Below are 22,012 nucleotides of genomic sequence, written 5' to 3' on the forward strand. Positions count from 1 at the left end.
AATTGTGGGAAGTGAGAGACATGTCACGTGTCCTACGTCCAGTACCAATCCTTGCTCCTTGAAGGTCATGGCTTAAAAAAAAGGGGCAAATTGGAGCATGTATCTGGAGTATGGTCATGGCTTAAAAAAAAGAAGGATATTGGAGCATGTGTCTGGAATATTTCTATTGCAGTAACCCTCAAGAACGCTGATCGATCGATCTCTGTCCACTTTTAAAATAACAAACAAAATCCTAAAAGTACAGGTGATTTGCTGTGAACGTTTTGATTTGACTCATATTCTCTGACGTTCTTTGTATTCTTTTCGAATTGTTTATACTGCCCAGTGATATAAAGGCAAGGCATGCGAGAGGATCTTCGTACTCACCAGCGATTATTTCGCAGTATTTGGTTCTGCTTGCAGAATGGGATCTTCGGCTCGACGGGTTCTGATCCATGCCATAGTTATCGCATGGCTATGGTTAAGCATTTCTGCTGTTACGCGGGCTTCCCATGTGACACATATTGTTAACGCTGAGAGCACAAGAGTTGAACAGCGGTATCGTACAGGATACCATTTTCAGCCTCAAAGAAACTGGATGAATGGTCTGTATATTCCATCCTATTTAAGTTTTCACATTTAGATTTTCTGTTTTGGGATTTAAACAGATCTTCTAACTTTCTTTTCGTTTGTTTGTGATTGCCTGCATACCCAACAGACCCAAATGGTGAGCTTTTCATTCGGTTTCAACTCATGCATTCAATCGTTATTAGATTTAATATATTTCTCTGTGATGAATCTGAATTGTGTTGAGGATTTTTCTGTCGAAATCCCAAAAACACAATATAACATCACAGAACAGAGAACAATGCTCTGTTCTTTACACACAGGATCTTTAACATAGCGGAAGTTTAAAAGATTGTTTCTGAGAACAGAGTATAACATGCATAAACAGGGATCTGTATTCATTAAAAAAATGAAAAACCTGATACAATATTCTTCCTCTTCTGCTCAGAGGGATTCACCAAAAGAAAACACACTCACACTACATTACAGTCTACGCTACTGCATAAAAAACATTCACTTGCGCTGCTGCACAACGCCTGTGTCACACACTATCACTCCTAAAACTACAATGCACACATCTAACTTACATACAAAATCTGAATAGTTTTAATGAACAAAAATGGAGTCCCATACTGGGAACTGCTCGAGGCTGTCCTTCTCGTCCTTGGCTGAAAAAAGCATTAACTGTGGTCGCTGGAAATTCAATGTGCAGGAGCTTGAACGCAACCTGCTTCCTTCTCGGCCATGCTGTAAATTGAAAGCTTCTGCCTACTATGCTGTACTGTTCCATGCTCACTTTAACTGCCTCCGCGCCAATTCTCTGTTTCTCCGTATATTTTAAAATATATGAGCAGCACTTCTAAACTCATAAAATTTCCGTTTGACGGACTTCAAATGTTAAACCAATATGCTTTGGGAACCCATCGGGTCCGGGCTTCATCGCATGGCGCTTATATAAAAATGGTTGTGTACCCATGGTTTCCCCGATTGCGATATGCCGATCGCACTATGTGCCGATACCTCCGATCATATATATATATACCTGAAATACATTAAAATGCCCTGAGCGCGGACTTGAAAATTTATCAAAAACTATTTATAATGTTGTCGGGTCCGCTCCATCGCATCGCAACATTACTCATGTTAAAAGCCCCGACCCTATGACATTGCCGATAGCGATGTGCCGATGCGATATCGGCGATCGCTCATCGCACAATAACAAAACCACTTTGTAAGTCCTCCGCTGCGACTTCGCCGATGCGATATCGGCGATCGCTCATCGGCGACATTTCATATCGCTGTCGCTGCCTGTCTCCGATGCTCCAAACCGCCGATATGCCGACTTGCCGATACGCCGATACGATCTAGACCGTTGATCGGTTAGATCTGACGGCTGAGGTTAAAGCGGATCTTTAAGCCTGCAAATTTATTTTTGAAGCGATTTTTCTCCCGATCCTTGGTGAAATGCATGGTTTATTGTCCTCATGCTGCTGCATGGCTCAACTGTTGCACAGTTGAAATTATATCTTCAACACTCCCCTTTAATTTCAACTGTCGGGCATTCAATCATACCCAAACACTTCCTCAAAAATTCAAAGCTTTTCTGATCCAAAGGCTTTGTCAAAATATCTGCTACCTGTTCCTGAGTCCTGCAATGTTGCAAACTAATTTCTCCATTGCTTACCAATTCTCTGATATAATGAAACCTTGTATCAATGTGTTTCGTTCGTTTGTGAAACACAGAATTCTTGGACAATGCAATAGCTGAGCTATTGTCACAAAAAATCACTGTCGCTCTTGCCTGCTCTTGGCCTAAGCTCCTCAACATTCTTCTCATCCACACTGCTTGACATGCCGCTGCTGTAGCTGCCACGTACTCTGCTTCTGCTGTAGACAATGCCACAATTGGCTGTTTCTTGGAAGCCCATGAAATGGCTCCTGAACCCATGTGAAAGACATAACCGGATGTGCTTTTCCGATCATCTACGCTTCCAGCCCAATCGCTATCAGTATATCCAACTAAATCTGAGCTTTCTGAAAAAGTATATAAGATGCCAAATCTTTTTGTACCTTTGACATACCTCAGAATTCTCTTTGCTGCCTGCCAATGTGCCTCTTTTGGTCTCTCCATGAATCTGGAAATTAAACTAACAGCAAACATTATGTCCGGCCTAGTTGCAGTTAAATACATAAGACTGCCAACTATGCTCTTATACAAGCTAGGATCAAAATCCTTGCTGCTGTCCTCTTTGCTGAGTTTTAATCCCATTACTGTGGGAGTGATCGCTGCTTTGCATTCTTGCATGTTAAATCTGCTCAACACTTCATTTACATATCTTTCTTGAGAGATAAAAATTCCTTTTTCATTTTGATCTACTTCTATCCCTAAGAAGTATCTCAGCGAACCCATGTCAGTCATCTCAAATTCTTCTTTCATGACTGATTTAAAATTTTCAATGAGGTAGACATTATTACCTGTAAAAATCACATCATCAACATACAAGACAACTATTAAAATCTTACCATCCTTTTCTTTGATGTAGACTGTGGGTTCTCCTTCACACTTGTCAAATTCATTATCCAATAGATATGAATCTATCCTGCTGTACCATGCTCTTGGCGCTTGCTTCAGCCCATAAAGAGCTTTCTTCAACTTGCACACTTTGTGATCTTCACCTTTCTTCTCATAGCCTAGAGGTTGTTCAATGTAGACCTCTTCCTTTAACACTACATTTAGGAATGCTGATTTCACGTCCATTTGGTAGACTTTCCATTTGTTTTGTGCTGCTATAGACAACACTACTCTCACGGTTTCCATTCTTGCAACCGGTGCGAAAGTCTCCTCATAATCTCTCCCATACTGCTGCTTGTATCCCTTGACAACAAGCCTTGCCTTGTGCCTTTCAATTTTGCCTTCAGCATTGCATTTGGTCTTATAGACCCATTTGACTCCAATAACTTCTTTACCTTTTGGTAGCTCAACCAAATCCCATGTCTTGTTTCTTTCTATGGCATTCATCTCCTCATCCATAGCTTCTATCCATTTCTTATCTTTTATAGCATCTTCGAAATGAATAGGATCATTCACATGACAATACAAGGCAAATAGGGAATTCATTCCTTCATTATAAATGTCACTTAAGTTTCTGAACTTCTTACCTCTTTCACTTGGTGTGCAAGTGCTTGAAGATGCACTTGAATCTCCTCCTTGTGGTGTGCTTGGAGAAGCACTCTCATTTCTCCTTGAGGGTGTCACTTGCTGTCCTTGTGTTGGCGCCGCTGTTTGGGGATGCATTTCAGCCACCTCCTCATCATCTTCATCATGAGACAAACAGTTTTTAACATTCACTGTTTTCTCTATGCTTCCATCCCAAGCTTCCTCTTCAATGAACTGAACATCTCTGCTGACAAAAAACTTCTTGGTGGATGGGATATACAGCCTGTAAGCTTTGGATTCCTCACTGTATCCAATGAAGATACATTTCTCCCCTTTGCTGTCCAACTTCCTCCTTAGCTGATCTGGAATGTGTGCATAAGCCACACATCCAAAAACTTTCATGTGGGTGACTCCTTGCTTTCTCCCACTCCATGCTTCTTCTGGCACTTTGTTCATCACAGCTTTTGTAGGACACCTGTTCAAAATATATACAGCACAATTTACAGCTTCAGCCCAATAATCATTTGGCAAATGCTTTGCCTTCAACATGCTCCTTGCCATATCCATAATGGTCCTGTTCTTCCTTTCAGCAACTCCATTTTGTTGTGGGGTGTACCTTGCTGTAAACTACTTGTGAATTCCACTTTCTCTGCAAAACCGTAGGAATTCTTTGGAGATATACTCACCTCCTCTGTCTGTTCTCAAAACTTTGATGCGCAGCCCACTTTGATTTTCCACGAGTGCTTTGAAATTTCGGAATTTTTCAAACACTTCCGATTTGTTCTTCAAGAAATAAACCCAAGTCTTTCTTGTAAAATCATCAATAAGAGTTAGGAAATACTGGCTGCCTGCTAAAGATGAACTTTGCATTGGTCCACATAAATCTGAGTGGACAATTTCTAAGGGTGCTTTTGCCCTTATGCTTTTCCCGCTTGGAAAACTTTCTCTGTGTTGTTTTCCCAATATGCAGCCTTCACATAGGCTGTCAGGTTTCTCTATCAATTGTAATCCTCTTACCATTCCTTTTCTGCTCAACAAGTTTAGACCTCCAAAATTGAGATGTCCAAATCTCAAATGCCACAACCAATTTTCATCCTTTGGCACGCTTTGGAAAGCCTCTTGGGTGACTGCTGCAATTTCTCCTTTATTTTTCAGATCTGCTCTTAGTCTAAGAGGGAACATCCTGTTCCTCGTCATCTTCACTTCAGCAATGCATCGCTTGCTAGGTGCTATATCCATGATGGTGCATACATCATTCTCAAAGAAAACATTGTAACCCTTTTGAACAAGTTGTCCAATACTCAAGAGGTTACATCTCATTCCAGGAACATAATAGACATCTGCTATGGTTTTCTTTTCACCTTGCTTTGTAAATATTTTAACTTCTCCTTTACCCATAACAGAAATTTTGCTATCAGTCCCAAGTGTGACTTGTGACTTCACACTTTGATCTAAAGCAGAAAACAGGGCTAAGTTCCCTGTCATATGGTTGCTACAACCGGAATCTAGAAACCATATATCTTCACTATTTGTTTCAGCCATATTACAAGCTAACAACACATTATCTTGGCTGACATTTTCTCTAGTAATATTTGCATTTGATCTATTACTCACATCATGCTGCTTCTTCCTACATTCACTGGCATAATGCCCATACTTTTTACAATAATAACATTGGACATTGGATTTTTCATACCTTTGTCCTTGAGCATGATGTTGTCCTCCTTGTTGGCTGCTGCCTTGACCTTGGTTCTGATTTGGATTGCAGCCTCTTCCTTGAGCATTTGCTGGACTGTTCCTTCCACCTCTGTTTTGGCTTCTGCCTCTTCCTCTCTTATTTCCTCTGCCTTGACCTCTTCCTCTTCCAAAGGACATCTGGGTCTTGAAGGCTTGCTCTAGAGATGAGTTTTCATTTCTACTCAACCTCTGTTCATGTGTAATCAGTGATGCATGAAGCTCATCAACTGAAAAGTTTGAGAGATCCTTTGTCTCTTCTATGGTGGTGACAATCACATGGAACCTTGAGGGTAAACACCTCAATAGTTTCTCCACAATCCTCCTTTCTTCAATGGTTTCTCCATGAGTCCTCATCTGTGTGACCAAACCAATCACATGTGTGAAGAATGAGTCAATATTATCTGACTCCTTCATGCTCAGATTCTCAAAATCTTTTCTCAGCAATTGTAGTTTTGCTGTCTTCACTCTCTCCATGCCTTGATAGGCTGTCTTGAGAGTTTGCCATGCTTCTTTGGATGTCTTAGCTACTGCTAACCTTGGAAACACGCTTCCATGCACTGCTTGATACAAGAAGAAAAGGGCTTTTGAGTCCTTCTTCTTGTGGCTCTTTAACAAATCTTTCTCTCCCTGAGTTAAAGCATTGAACTCATTTTCATCTGCTGGTTGTTCAAAACCATCCTCAACTATTTCCCATAAGTCTTGGGAAGCAAACAATGCTTTCATTGTTATTGCCCAATAATCATAATTTTTGCCATCAAATAATGGGAGCTGCATACCCATACTATTGCTGGTGCTGGTGCCAGCCATTCTTACAATACTTGACTATGTATTAAAAATCACTGGTAAATACCTTAGATTCTTTTGCTTGAGACTTCGCTCTGCTGGAGAAGTTGTTGTAGTAAGAATCCTTCCTTCAGCTTCTTTGAACCCTTCAAAGAGCCTGAACTAGCTCTCTCATCATCAAAGAGCCTGGACCAGCTCCGATACCACTGTTGCGGATTTTTCTGTCAAAATCCCAAAAACACAATATAACATCACAGAATAGAGAACAATGCTCTGTTCTTTACACACAGGATCTTTAACACAGCGGAAGTTTAAAAGATTGTTTCTGAGAACATAGTATAACATGCATAAACAGGGATCTGTATTCATTAAAAAAATGAAAAACATGATACAATATTCTTCCTCTTCTGCTCAGAGGGATTCACCAAAAGAAAACACACTCACACTACATTACAGTCTACGCTGCTGCGTAAAAAACATTCACTTGCGTTGTTGCACCACGCCTGTGTCACACACTATCACTCCTAAAACTACAATGCACACATCTAACTTACATACAAAATCTGAATGGTTTTAATGAACAAAAATGGAGTCCCATACTGGGAACTGCTCGAGGCTGTCCTTCTCGTCCTTGGCTGAAAAGAGCATTAACTGTGGTCGCTGGAAATTCAATGTGCAGGAGCTTTGAACGCAACCTGCTTCCTTCTCGACCATGCTGTAAATTGAAAGCTTCTGCCTACTATGTTGTACTGTTCCATGCTCACTTTAACTGCCTCCGCGCCAATTCTTTGTTTCTCCGTATATTTTAAAATATATGAGCAGCACTTCTAAACTCATAAAATTTCCGTTTGACGGACTTCAAATGTTAAACCAATATGCTTTGGGAACCCATCGGGTCCAGGCTTCATCGCATGGCACTTATATAAAAATGGTTGTATACCCATGGTTTCCCCAATTGCGATATGCCGATCGCACTATGTGCCGATACCTCCGATCATATATATATATACCTGAAATACATTAAAATGCCCTGAGCGCAGACTTGAAAATTTATCAAAAACTATTTATAATGTTGTCGGGTCCACTCCATCGCATCGCAACATTACTCATGTTAAAAGCCCTGACCCTATGACATTGCCGATAGCGATGTGCCGATGCGATATCGGCGATCGCTCATCGCACAATAACAAAACCACTTTGTAAGCCCTCCGCTGTGACTTTGCCGATGCGATGTCGGTGATCGCTCATCGGCGACATTTCATATCGCTGCCGCTACCTGTCTCCGATGCTCCAAACCGCCGATATGCCGACTTGCCGATACGCCGATACGATCTAGACCGTTGATTGGTTAGATCTAACGGCTGAGGTTAAAGCGGATCTTTAAGCCTGCAAACTTATTTTTGAAGCGATTTTTCTCCCGATCCTTGGTGAAATGCATGGTTTATTGTCCTCATGCTGCTGCATGGCTCAACTGTTGCACAGTTGAAATTATATCTTCAACAAATTGCGTTCATTCTGCAGCGCCCATGTTCTACAAGGGATTCTACCATTTTTTCTACCAGTATAATCCTCAAGGAGCGGTGTGGGGAAATATTGTCTGGGGGCATGTTGTTTCCAAGGATCTCATTAACTGGCATTCACTGGATCCTGCCATTGTTCCGAGCGAATGGTATGATATAAAGGGCTGCTGGTCCGGTTCGGCAACGTTACTGCCCGGAGACAAGCCTGTGATTCTGTACACAGGATGGGCCAATTCATCCCAACAGTTGCAGAGCATGGTTGTTCCTAAGGATGCCACTGATCCTCTTTTGAGGGAATGGGTAAAGATCCCTCAGAATCCTCTTTTGATTCCAGAATTTGGGATCAATGGGAGCTCATTCAGGGATCCCACCACCGGATGGCTTGGCCACGATGGAAAATGGAGGATTCTAGTTGGAAATAAGAGGAATCGCAGAGGAGTGGCTTTGTTATACAAAAGCAAGGACTTCGTCCACTGGGTGAAGGCCAAGCATCCTCTACATTCGTCGGAATTGACCGGAATGTGGGAATGTCCAGACTTTTACCCCGTTCCTCTTTCTGGGAACGAAGGATTAGACACGTCCGCTATTGGGCATTCACTTAAACATGTTTTGAAGGTGAGTTTGGACGATTACAAGTACGAGTATTATACAGTGGGAACCTACTTGCGGGACATGGATCGATACGTGCCAGATAATAGCAGTAGTGATGACGAAAATGGGTTAAGATATGACTATGGCAAATTCTATGCTTCCAAGACATTTTTTGATCAAAATAAGCAGAGGCGAATTCTGTGGGGATGGATCAACGAATCGGATAGCGTGTCCGATGATATCAGCAAGGGTTGGGCCGGTGTTCAGGTAAAGTCTGTAATTAGATTAAAGGTTGAGGGAGACTGATAAGACATTCTTGTTTTTAAGATAAGGAGACTTTCTTAGTGAAACTTTATCATTTCTAGTCATTAGATTTCCTTTGTTTTGTGAGTGAAGACTCTTAACTTGGTTAGCAATATTCTCTTCTTTTGATTATTAAACAAGACGAGAAATTCTTATTCGGAAAAGAAGGGATCAGACAAAAATTCCTGACTCGTATTTGACTGATTAATTTAATCCAGTGTACATACCCAATCCTTTTTTATTTTAGTGTGTAATATTAGGAAACAAATATTTAGAAACGTTTTTAATTCATTGAAATCACTCTCAAGCTAAGAATCTGATTCTGCGTTGCTGTATTTATATGTTTTACGTTTTTTTTTTCTTTTTAACGTATGTGGTTTTCTTGTAAAGGCGATTCCAAGAGCCATCTGGCTAGACAGCGCCACAAGAAAGCGGCTTTTACAGTGGCCAGTTTCCGAAGTAGAAGCTCTTCGTGGAAAGAAAACATTGAAACAGAATATAGATCTCAGCAATGGATCCGTTGTAGAGATTGCAGGCATTAACGCTGCGCAGGTGCTCGTTAGATACATTAAATTCCTTTACTTCAATACTTTTTGCCTCGGAATTGTAGCCCCTAAAAATCTCAGGGGAGAAGGATTCATGCCTCCTTCCTCTGATTTAGGCTAAGTAATTGCTCTGATATTTCTTTTTCTTGTAAAAGTTAGTAGTTCTTGTGCGGAAAAGCGAACAGGCCCTCTATGATCTTGGCTGAAGCAAGGATCCCTTTCATGACTCAGAGATTTAAAGATTTTTCCCCTTTTTATAATCTCTTTTTTCGTTTTTTTAATTTAGTTGGTGAAATTGGATTTGTTATTAGGTCGATGTGGAAGTCTCATTTGATCTCCCAAGGGTCGAAATGGCAGAGTTTGAAGACGAGGTGGGAGTAAATTCGACAGCTCAACAGCTGTGCAGCCGGATGGGGTCAGCTGCGAGGACTGTTGTTGGGCCATTTGGGTTGCTTGTTTTAGCTTCCAAGGACTTGAATGAACGCACTGCTGTGTTTTTTCAGATCGTTCGCTATCGAACAGAATTGAAGTTATTAATGTGCAGTGACCATAGCAGGTAAAACTTCATAAATATAGTGAAAACGTATTCATCTGAATCAATCAATCCCAGACAAAAGACAGTACGTCAATGTTTTTCAAATTGTGTGAATGCTCGCAGATCGTCTTTGTTGAGCGCCATTGATAAGACAACATATGGAACTTTCGTGAATCATGTGGGTTCTTTCAAGGAGAAGAGCCTTTCATTGCGAGTCCTGGTAAGCTGTTGGACAATAAATTTTTTAAAGTTTTGCCTGTGAAGTGTAAAGATTTTAGCAATTTTTATTCATTTCTAAACTGCTAGTGCGGTATCTTTGTGAGAGCACGAAAAACTAAATATAGGTTTTAATATTTTCCCACTACATACTAATTTTTTTTTTTTAAATTTGTTGTTGCAACGGCGATGAAATGAAAATGCAGGTTGATCATTCAATCGTGGAGAGCTTTGGAGAAGGGGGAAAGGCGTGCATAACTGCTAGAGCTTATCCCACATTGGCAATAGGCAAAGACGCCCATCTTTACGCCTTCAATAACGGCACTACCACTGTCAGGGTCAGCAAATTAATCGCGTGGGAAATGGCTTCCTCTAATCATAGTACTCTGCGCTAAATAAATGGGTTTTATGAGATGTAATCAAAACTTTGCAATTTGTCAAAAAATTGCGGAGATTTTCGTGGTGTGGTTAGTTAGTTGGAGCTGTGTTTTGAAACGGTCATTATAATCAGTTGCTCTCTCTTCCTTGCGGAAGACAAGTTGTCTGTTCGACATAAAGACGCGTAGAATCTGCATTCAACGTGAGGTGATGAGTTCATCGTTCAATGTAATGTGGATTTCGCTGAAGACTTTTCGCGGAGTGTACATTGTGGGGCAACAATGGAATTAGGTTAAAGAGCTTTTATATGTGTTTGCTGACCTTCCCTTCAATAATGTTGTGGATTTTGTGTTTGGCCGAGTTTACTCCTCTTTGCCTGCGCTCTGTTTAGAAGCGCAAGTGTCAGTAATATTGTGGCACTTGCAAAAGGGTATTGGTCGGATAAAATAAAATGTTGTGGATTTTGTGTTTGGCCGAGTTTACTCCTCTTTTCCTGCGCTCTGTTTACAAGCGCAAGAAGTGCCAGTAACATTGTGGCACTTGCTAAAGGGTATTGGTCAGATAAAATAAAATTTCTATGTCGCAGTGTTTATTATATAAATTATTCTCTCCTTTTATAATTATAATTACAAATTTGAGTTGTGAATTTTCTACCATTTGAGTTTTCTAAAAGTTTTTCATGTTGTTCATCTACATATACAACCAAAAATCTATATAACAATTAAAATTTCATAAAAACAATTTCACAGAATTTTAATCAAAAATTCTAAAATATATAATAGTTAGACAATACTCTTTTAAAATAATACCATAAAATATAATCTTTTTTCAAAAAATCATATTAGGTAAATAAATAAAACACTCATATTTTATCACTGATTTTTGAAATAAATAAAGCATTTAGGTTTTCACTTCTACTGCACATAACCAACTTTTCAAAACAAATAAAATTGAAAAATATTTATATTTTATAACTCATTTTTTTAAATAAATCAAACATTTATGTTTTCACTTCTCATCTATAAATACTACTGAACATTTTAAAACAAATAAATTGAGAATGGAATGAAGGGTCAAGATTTTATAGAAGAGAGCATGAGAACAAAGGGTGAAAAAAAGCGAGACAACACTATTAGGTAAATAGTGGGAAAATAATTGGTCAAGTTAAAGGACTACTAAATTGAATTGAGGTGGAAAGATATGGTAAGAATGTTGTTTAAGATATGATGGGTGGTTGGCAATTTTTTCAAGTTAGATGGGTAGATGCATCCTTATAAGTTTCCTACTAGGCTTTAGTTTGTGGACTATCAGCATTAGCCTCAAGTTTATAATGGAAACAAGCTAGCTTTGAACTTAAGATTTGCTCAGGATATCCTTATGAGTTATCGATTCCTCTTGACCTAAAAAGCAAAAGATGTTTTGTTAATGCTCTCTAATATATCTAAGCTAGTTTAAATATTGAATGTGAATGCAAAGATACTAACATAGATCCATCTTGACTTCGAAATTATCATTATCAAGAGGGATCAAATCCCAAAAGGTGCAAATATTTCCTCAATTTTTTTAATCTAAAAGAACTCTTAACTTTCAGGGAATTAATCTCTCCTTCCACTTGATAGATTAGGGGTTAAGATGGATCTACATTCATTAGCGGAATTTTGAGGTCTAAAATAGGTCTCCTAAGGAAATTATAAAATAATAGTGGAAATAATAAAATAAGATTAGATTACATCATCAAATTTTAGAGAGAAAGAAGAAAAAAATATTTTTTTCAACTCGTATTTTCAACTTATCTCCCTATGGGTTTACTTAAATTTCAAGCGGAAACACTCGTTGGATGCAAAGTTTGATTCCTCATCCAACAAGTAACCATGTTGCATACTTTTAAGGGACTTTGCTACATAAAAAATGAGAAATATATGAAAAACGTGATTACAATTATGATTTTTCACTTATTTTTCATTTTTCGTGTAGTAGGGCCCATTGAAAGTATGCAACATGGGTACTCCTTGGATGAGGAATTAAATTTTGCATCCAACGAGTACTCGCAATTGAAATTCTCCCTAAAACCTTAGAGAGATAAGATGAAAATACAAGTTGAAAAAGTAGTTATATTATTTTATTATTTTTTAATCTTTTTACTTTTTTACCCCAAAAATGGTGAATCATCCCCCATGGTTGACATCATCATCTTAAATCCTATCAATTCTTATAAATTTTATTTTGGTTGTACATTTTTCTCAGGAGGCCTATTTTAGACCTCAAAGTTCTCTAATGTTATTTTTGTGTGTGTACAAACATAATTTCCATGTGTCAACTCTATGTCAAACATGGTAGGAATTACGCATCTCCCTCGTATCGAATAACATGAGTGAAAATTTTAAAGATGCAAATAGATTTTAAAATGTAGAAACTTGGGTGAATCTTATATGTCCCTAATACACAAATTATAAAATGATTGATGATATTTTTGTAAAAATATTCAAATTTCTAATGATTTGATATAGTCTCTATAAAATTTGGTCAACATTAAAGGAAAATAATTTTACCAGAATTACCTCATTTGCAAAAATGATCCCCTAATATTTTCATTGAACAACATATCATTGAAACCTTTTAACTATAAAATAACTTTATATATATGGGTGGGCACACAAAGATGATCACCTTAAAAGTGGTAATGGGGGGCATTAGGAAAGTTTATTTTGGTTATACATTTTTTCTTAGGAGGCCTATTTTAGACCTCAAAAGTTCTCTAATGTTATTTGTGTGTGTGTGCGCACACATAATTTCCATGTGTCAACTCTATGTCAAACATGGCAGGAATTATGCATCTCCCTCATATCGAATAACACGAGTGAAAATTTTAAAGATGGAAATATATTTTAAAGTGTAGAAACTTGGGTGAATCTTATATGTCCCTTATATGCAAATTATAAAATGATTGATGATATTTTTGTAAAAAATTCAAATTTCTAATGATTTTATGTAGTCTCTATAAAATTTGGTGAATATTAAGGTAAAATAATTTTACGCTATAAAACATAGGAAAAAACATAGAGAATTAGCACATCTACAAAAATGATCCCCTAATAATTTCGTTGAACAACATACCGGTGAAGCCTTTTAATTAGAAAAAACTTTATATATATGGGTAGGCACACAAAGATGACCACCTTAAAAGTGGCAATAGGGGCCATTAGGAACATGCACCTGCAGGAACACATGCATGTTCCTAGGTGTCTAGGACCGACAAGGCCTAATCTACCAACTAGGATGCCAACTCAAAATGACTTAGGAACGTACACACATTCTTTGGAATAGACACGCATTCTTGAGAAGATTTTTTTTATGTGCCTACAACACCATTTTTTTATCATATTGGGACAACACAACATGTTTTGGGGAGACATTGAGCTAAATTATTGCTTCTCGAACAACCTTGAGCACCAAATGAACACCATACTTTGTCTTTGGAATCCATATAAGCATTCTAATGTTCTTTTTTGTCGTTAAATTTGGTTTTAAATTGGGAAAAAACCAAAATAATACCTTGAACATAATCATTTTATTAAATGGCAAGGAAATTGGCTAATATGGAACCTCATCATAACCCAAACCCACCATCACTAAACCAAAATTTAGAATAACCAAACCCAAACCAAGAACCAAGAAATCCAAATGATGAAATTGATGCATCCTTAGCTACATTGAGGTCACTGATACTCGACTCCAAAACATTGGAGAGACATCATGAGTGTCTCTTGCAAAGTCTAATACTTAATTGTATCAGCCATCTCCAATGTGGAAAGCTAGCTAATAAATATTTCTGATTATAACGCTAGAATGTATGAACACTATAGAACTGATTTAAATAAAGATCATATCATAGACTCAACATTAATAAAAAATATCTTTTGTCTCTGTTTCTTGACCTAAGAAAAAACCAACCTTTATCAGTTAACATAAAACATATGAATGGACTAGTGCACCTACCAACCATTTCTAGACAATTTGATGGATAGGTGGTTTATTGTATTCGATAAACCTCCTTGTAATAATAGGGAGGTACCTCTATACTTCTTGAGGAAGTTATGGGTTCATTTTCAACTTAGACTCCACGTCAACTACTTTGACATGGGAAAATTCTAGAGGGTGGGTCGTGTGTTTCCAGAAGATAGACAAAATGCTAGGTGCAACCCAATATTAGGTCCTCATCCACTTAGATGTAGGGCTAACCCATTTCTTAGTTAATTCTAGTTATGGATAGCATTACTGAGACCCAGACGATGCTAGCCATATTGATTTACACACTAGTGCAACATGGGAACTTGGTAGCATCATCATGTGAGGAGCCACCAAAAACTAATATTGTGAGTGTGGTTGGATCATATGACTCTAAAACAGGACTTGATTAATAGAATCCATGTGGAGGCTCACTTGACCCTCACATATGCACCAAATTTCAATAGACTTGTTATGGCTACATGGAGGGAGGAAATCAACATAACTTTAGGGAGGAGGTGTTGGACAGTTGGCATAGTGTGGATGGCCAGTGGCCTAGTGAAGGCATCTGTAAGTGTGTTGGCATTGATTTCAACAGTCATGCTGGAGTGTGTTGGGAAGTTGGCAGTGCCTAATTGATTGGAAACAGTGTTGGAATTGATGTCAACTAGACAAGCTTGGATGCTTGTTGCAGCAAATGACTGGTAGTGATGGCCCAAGATGGAAGTCCATGGTTGCTGTAGGCTTCATGCAGGGGATCACCTTGGTGGGTGTGATTTTTGATGTCTGGAGAGTCAAGGAGAAGAAAGAATGGCAGTGAGTTTGGGGCCATATTTTGAGGTAGTAGATGGGCTCAATGGCTAATCAGACCCTTTCCATTGGAAAGTGCTCTAGAATAGATTCCAACAATATGTGGAAGTCAAAAAATGGACTTGTGACTCAAAATTTATGACCTACTGAAGTTCAGGGGTTTGAAGCCTCATGCAAGGGAATTGAGCATATCGGAGATCGAAGAGCATAGGCCAAGCCATATTAGAAATTGGAAATCAGAGGGTAGCTATATCGATAATTGTAAATCAGATGTCTCATAATTCAAAGCATCAGAGGTCCCGTAGATCGGAAGTCCCACAGATCAGAGATCCCACATATCAGAACTCCCACAAATCAGAGATCAGTGTATTGAATGATCAACAAGCTTTGCATATCAGCGATCCCGTATATCGGAGGTCCCGGTGAATCATGATTGATGATTGGAGGATCAATGGTGCAACATAACAACAATGTGTGATATGTGATTTGTGATATCGCATATGAGAGGTCTTGGCAGTCTGTGCACAATGGTGCATCAGAGATCGGCATCAATAGTTTCATATATGATAGCCATTGGAATTCTTCGATCAGCAAACAATGATTGAATTGAAATGCTAGGATTGTGCTTTCATTGTTAAATCCTCGGGGAGAGACTAATGCAAATTAATAAAGGAATTCATCACAAAACAAAGGTTGGCGAGGCAGTTTCTCTCTCCTCTAAGCAGGACACATGGTGGCATCCGATTGGGTCCAATAAGGATACATGGAAGCTGGTGATGAGATTTGATGAGGACACATGGCAGCTAGTGGTACCCTCTGATAAAGATAGATGGCAGCATCTGGTAAGCTCCGATAAGGACACATGACAGCACATGGTGAGCTCCAATGAGGACACATGGCAGGATCTAATTGGTTCCGATAAGGCCAAGTGGCAGCTAATGTCAGCATGACGTGAAGGTAGGGAAGGACACATGGCAAGCATATTTGATTGTTTTGGAAGGACACATGTCGCCAATCATAGAGTTCCGTGTGGCAGGTGATAACATCACATCGACAATCAACGATCAGAGGTTTGTGGCTATTGGCACATTGGTCACAATTAGAAATGACCAATTAAGGGGCTCCGATATAATGGTTAGTGTGTAGTTACAAAGAGATATAGAACCAAGGGCTATGGCTGAACATAGAGGGCCATTAATGATCGACGATCAGAGGTTTTTAGTTGTTAGCACATTGGTCGTAATATGGAAATCATAGATAAGGGGGATCCAATGGTGTTAGTGCTTGGCTGTGGAACACACAAGAAACCAATGGCTCAAAGCTTTAACAAAATAAAAAGGCCCCCAACAGAGTGATGAAAGACTTAGCACCTTAAGGCCAAGCCCTCGGTCACTGCCCTCATTCCTGTGGTGAGAAGTGTGTGGTAAGGGTTGAGCGGAAGGAGCTTCAAAATTGATGATCGGTGATCGCAGGTTTGTGGTTGCTGGCACATTGGCAACAAATGAAAAATGTTGATATAGGGGGCTCCAATATGGTTGTCACTCAGTCACTGAACCAAGTCTTATGGTGGAGATATAGCATGGGTCTAATGCAAAAGGTGCTAGACTTGATCAAAGGCCGACAATCATCTATTTCATAGTGTTACACCACTACACAAAACTACGATGAAAATCTCTAATATGATGGTACAGGGTGCCATTAAGATGTATGAATAGGTAGTTGGGGTTTTGAATGCAAAATTGTAAGGTTGATGGCCAAAGACCTCCCGTGCATGGGTTGTATATAAATGCAAAATAGAAAATCCATGCGGAATAATGGTAAGCCATGAAGAGGAATGGAGAGTCTCAATGGAGTGTGCAGGTGGACTAAGATTAAATTCTCAGCATGGAGAGCCTCACTGACATAAGAGTGGAAGATAGAGAGGACTATGCCTAGTTTAAGTGTGCAGTGGACTGAGAATTAATGCTCATTATGGAGGAAACTGCCAGTTAGGTGCCCATTCTCAATGAATATAGTGGTAGAGACCAAGACCAATGCAAAAAATAGAATGCAGGACCATGTCGAGGTACAATGCATAGTACTAAATGAGAACAACATGAAAACATTGATTGGAGTGTAAATTGAGGAACAAAACCCAAGAGCTCGAATGAGCAATGTAGGGGGAATGCAACATAGTTGCTAGTGAGAGCCAAGAGGAAAGAGCTTTGTGTGTGTGCACTGTTGTGAAAGGCTAAGTGAGAGACAGTTCTATGTGAAAAGGATGACAGTGCCTAAGTAGAAGAAAAGAGACCCCAAGAGCAGCACTCTGTGTGTGAGGCTAAAGTGCCTGTGTGCTCTGTGTGTAAAGGTCGATAGTTTCTTGTGTTGTATGTGTGAGGCTAAAGTTCCTGTGCACTGTGAGTTGACACTGAAGTGCCTATGTGATGTGCTAAAGGCCAAAGGATCCTGTGAGCTGTTGTGAGTAGAAGGTAAAGAGCTGAGCTTGTGCTATGTGAAGCAAGGCTGAGAGCAAACTATGTGTTGTGGAAAGCAGAGAGACCAAGAGTTGAGTGACTATTGATGTTCAGCAAATTAGAGTGCTGCTAAATATTGCCATAGAGAGATGCAAAGTGCAGCAGATTAAGTAGAGATCAAAGTTGTTATCAGGCAGAGTGGATGCCAAACTACAATGAACATCCAATTCTTATTTGAATGTGGGTTGGTGTCTGCATACAAGAATTTGGTGCTTCCATTCTCTAGTGGGTGCCTGAGGAGGCTTGGCATTTGGTGCCTCCTGCAAGTTGGTGCTTGCAAAAATCCAAGGAGTTGCAAGTTGGTTCTTTCAACAAATCCGTGAGGTTGGTGCCTCACATTGTGCTTCTAATAAGCTAGACAGGTGTATACAACAAGAGGGAGTAGGTGTTTCTTGCTAGTCAATGCTAGAAAATTATCAAAGGGAGTTGGTGCTTCGTGTGAGTGGGTGCTCACAAAACATATTGATGTAATAGAGTAGGAACTCCTATTTACATCAATAACAACAACAATCTTTGTGAATTTTTCCTAAAAAGGTTTCCACATGAAAAAACTTTGTGTCTATGTGTATGATGCTTATGGTTTGTTTTCTTGTGTGTTGAGTTTATGTTGTTGCCACATTGTATATTGATGCTAGTTATATGAATGAATGCCAAGTTAAATAAGAAAAGTAAATTGGCATAAAGAAGTTAAAATTATCCTTAACACTGATTCAGCCCCCTCTCAGTATTAACATTGTTTCCGATAATTGGTATGAGAGCCAAGTTCCTTCAGAAATAGCTTAATCGCTAGAAGGTATATCAAAGGGAAACAATGGCTAATGAAGTTTGGCTAGCAGTAGAAGTGTTGAAAATAGAAACAATAAATGATAAATATAGAAGTGCTAAATTTAGTACTGCTATAAATAGCATTTCGGGATACCTTCCTATTTTAGTCAGTGCCTAAACTAAAATAGAGAAGTAAAATTCGAATTTGATCTTAGCAGCTGTTTGTAAAATAATTAATTAATTCACCATGAGTTAATTAGTTAAGGAAAATCAAACATGAAATCTATGTGGGGACATGCAATAGTTTCTCCATTAATTGAGGAATTTATCCATCAATTAAAGAGATAAGGATGAGTTGTAATATTGAGTTGTAATTAGTTGGCTCAGTTAATTGAGTCAAGTCCAGTTAGATTGATTCAAACAGTTTGTTGAATTAATGTGAGTTCAGTTAGTTAATGCATGCATGCATGTAACTGCTGCACTTCATATAACTGAATATTCTCTCATAAATAACTCATGCATGTCAGTTCAAACAGAGACCTAGTTGAGATTAGATGGAGGGACAGTGAACTATTAGTTGCCAAAATATTCCATTGTGAATATCCCTTGCATGCAGAAGGAATTTTTTCCTTGAGGATTGCGCAATTACTTCTTCAGGTTTTGTGAGTGTGATGAGGCAACTTCACACATGTGGATTCACTGGACCCCAAGAAAAATTGTGCAAGGAAATAGGAGGCTTAGAGGGCTTGAGGAGGACATATACGATGTCTATTCAGTTTATGAGCTATATTGTTTGATTGTAGAGAGAGCAGGATAGCTTGAGAGATGATTCTTTTTATAACTTGAACATATTTCCACTTGTATGATAATACAGAGATTGGGGTTTTAGGCTGAGGCTTTCCCTGGGTTATTCTTCTGTGTTATGTGTGATTCATTTCTCATTCTCTATTATATGTGTTCTATTTGATCTTGCTCAAAATCGATTAAGCTTCTGCAAGTTTGTTTGTAGAAGTAGATCAAGTATTGTGCTTTAGTTTATTGCATTATTAGGTGATCTACAGTGGGAAATTCTACATGGTATCAGAGCTAGCTTATCCATAGAGAAATTTCTGCATGGTATCAGAGCAAAGGTGATCAAGGCAAAGAATAGTATAAAAGAAGGAGAAGTTTGAAGTTTGAGGTTCTAAATATAGAAATCGAGTTCTTATCACATCTCAATTTCACCAATGGATTTCAGTGGTTTAAGACTCGAGTATGCCCTTGATGGCAGCTCAAATTATATAGCCTAGAAGGATCACATGGAAGCAGTATTAGAGGATAATGGTCTAAAGGACTTCATTGATCAAGAAGTCCCCAAGCCGACTGATGCTACTCAATTGGCGGAATGGAAGAAATGTGTAGCTAAAGCAATGAGAATCCTCTTGGAGGGAGTTCGAGACCACATTGTCTCAAGCCTCCATGGGAAGGAGACACCATTTTCGATGTGGAAAACATTGAAAGATCTATATCAGAACAACAACGATCAGAGGAAGATGGTGCTGAAAGACAAGCTTCGTAAGATCAAGTGTGAAAAGGGCGACACGATCTCTACATATCTGAACAAGCTCACCACCTGCAGGGATGAGCTTGGAAGTGTAGGGATGAAGACTGTTGATGACGACATGGTGAGTCTTACACTCCTCGATATTCCTAAGAGTTGGCATAGCTACCAAGACTTGGTTAATGGAAGAGAAAAACTACCAGATTAGGAACGACTTTGGTCGGATCTGATGCAGGAGGAAATAAGAAGATGCACAAGAGATGGATCCTCATCGAAGCAAGATGATGAGGAAAATCTAGCCTTAGTGAGTAAGGCGAGGAAAGGGAAAGGGAAGGCGTCCCATCCCAAATCCGGTTCTTCCCATGATGGGAAGAATATTGAAAAATTGAAAGTGCGATGCTTTCATTGTCATGACGTGGGTCATTATGCTATGAATTGTCCACCAAAGAAATCCAAGAAGGTTTCCTCGAAGGGATCTGATGGTGAGGCACTGGCCTCACAGTTTGAGCTGGATTTCTCGCTTATCGCATGCATGGTTTCATCCATGGTGGGATGTGTGTGGTACCTAGACAGTGGAGCTTCATTCCATAGGTCAGGTGACAAGAATATTTTTAGTACCTTGGAGGAGAAGGATTTCCAAATGCGGATCGAGATGGCAAATGATGGAAAGTACCACATTTCAGGTGAAGGTATGGTTGTGTTTTAGAGGGAGCATGGAGCTCCCCTCACCCTGACTGATGTAAAGTATGTACCAGGTCTGAAGAAGAATATTGTGTCAGTCGCTATGCTAGAAGATAAAGGCTATGATGTAGTCTTTAGTAAAGGAAATGTATTCCTGAGGCATATCGGTACTGGACAGACAAAGCAAATAGGGATTCGAGTTAAGAATCTCTACAAGCTGGAGGTAGATGACTGTGCTTGTTTGAGTTCCAAAGTTGAGATGGTGTAGAGCCAAGATGTTGGCGAGCTATGGCATAGAAGACTGGGCCACTTGCACCATGGAGCCCTAAAGATCATGCAGCAAATTTCTACCGGATTACCCAAGGGAAAAATTGAGCAGATGACTACATGCAAGGATTATACATTGGGTAAGTATGCGAAATATTCCTTTCTAGATCGAGACAATAGAGCTGGAGCAATCCTGGAGAGAGTTCACTCAGATGTTTGTGGACCTTTCTCTACATCCTCCACTATTAAACAAAGGTACTATGTTATTTTTATTGATGATTTTTCTCGTAGATTCTGGATCTACTTTATGCAAAAGAAGGTTCAGACCTTCTTGAGGTTTTATGAGTTTAAATCCCTGGCAGAGAAAGAATCTGGAAAGAAAATAAAAGCCTTGCATAGCGACAATGGTGGAGAGTATGTCTCCTGATAGTTTAAAGAATTCTGCACTGCAGAAGGAATTAAACGGGAATTGATGGCACTCCATAACCCAAAGTAGAATGGGGTGGCCGAAAGGAAGAACAAATCGATTGTGGGAGCAGCTCGAGTGATGTTGCATGACCAAAGCCCACCACTGCATTTGTGGGTTGAGGCATGCAATATAGCAGTATACTTGCAAAATAGAAGCCCACATTGTACACTGGGAATGAAGACACCTATGGATGCCTATTCCAGGAAGCGACCTGATGTAAGTCACTTTCAAATCTTTGGATGATCAATTTATTGTCATGTGACCAAAGATGCCAAGAAGAAGCTAGACCCCACAACCAAGTTGGGAATACTTGTGGGGTACACGGATACATCCCACAACTATCGGGTGTACCTGCCTTCCACTCAGAGGACTGTGGTACATAGGGATCTGAAGTTCGACAAGCAGAAAGCCATGCAAGTGTCACTTGAGAGGGAGCTCAAGTTGCATGAAAAGGAGGAACTTTCAGTTCCTAAGGAGGAAGAGCCTCAGATTGATGTGGAGCAGCCGCATGTAGAGGATCTAGGAGTGGAGGCATCCACTCATGTTGATACTTCCAGAGATGGGTGGAAACACTCAAGGGAACCTAACAAGTTGATGTTGGATGTGTGGGAGAATGTGAGACAACCATCTTCCCAGTGAAGATAAAAGAGG

At 39.4% G+C, this 22,012-nt stretch overlaps 1 protein-coding gene across 1 annotated transcript; it reads left to right on the top strand.

Moving 5' to 3' along the window:
* Window positions 1-696: 696 nt before the first annotated feature.
* On the top strand, window positions 697-10,444 carry LOC149144376 (beta-fructofuranosidase, insoluble isoenzyme 1-like). Its single transcript, XM_089446362.1, has 6 exons — window positions 697-706; window positions 7,745-8,601; window positions 9,028-9,189; window positions 9,494-9,738; window positions 9,841-9,937; window positions 10,140-10,444. Exons 2-6 carry the CDS (start codon window positions 7,750-7,752, stop codon window positions 10,326-10,328), a joined length of 1,545 nt encoding a protein of 514 aa, XP_089302488.1. The 5' UTR covers window positions 697-706; window positions 7,745-7,749; the 3' UTR covers window positions 10,329-10,444.
* Window positions 10,445-22,012: the final 11,568 nt, after the last annotated feature.

Source organism: Pinus tabuliformis, chromosome X (genome assembly GCF_031772625.1).
Source record: "Pinus tabuliformis cultivar Carrire ecotype Pingquan chromosome X, CPIR1, whole genome shotgun sequence".
Lineage (NCBI taxonomy): Eukaryota > Viridiplantae > Streptophyta > Pinopsida > Pinales > Pinaceae > Pinus > Pinus tabuliformis.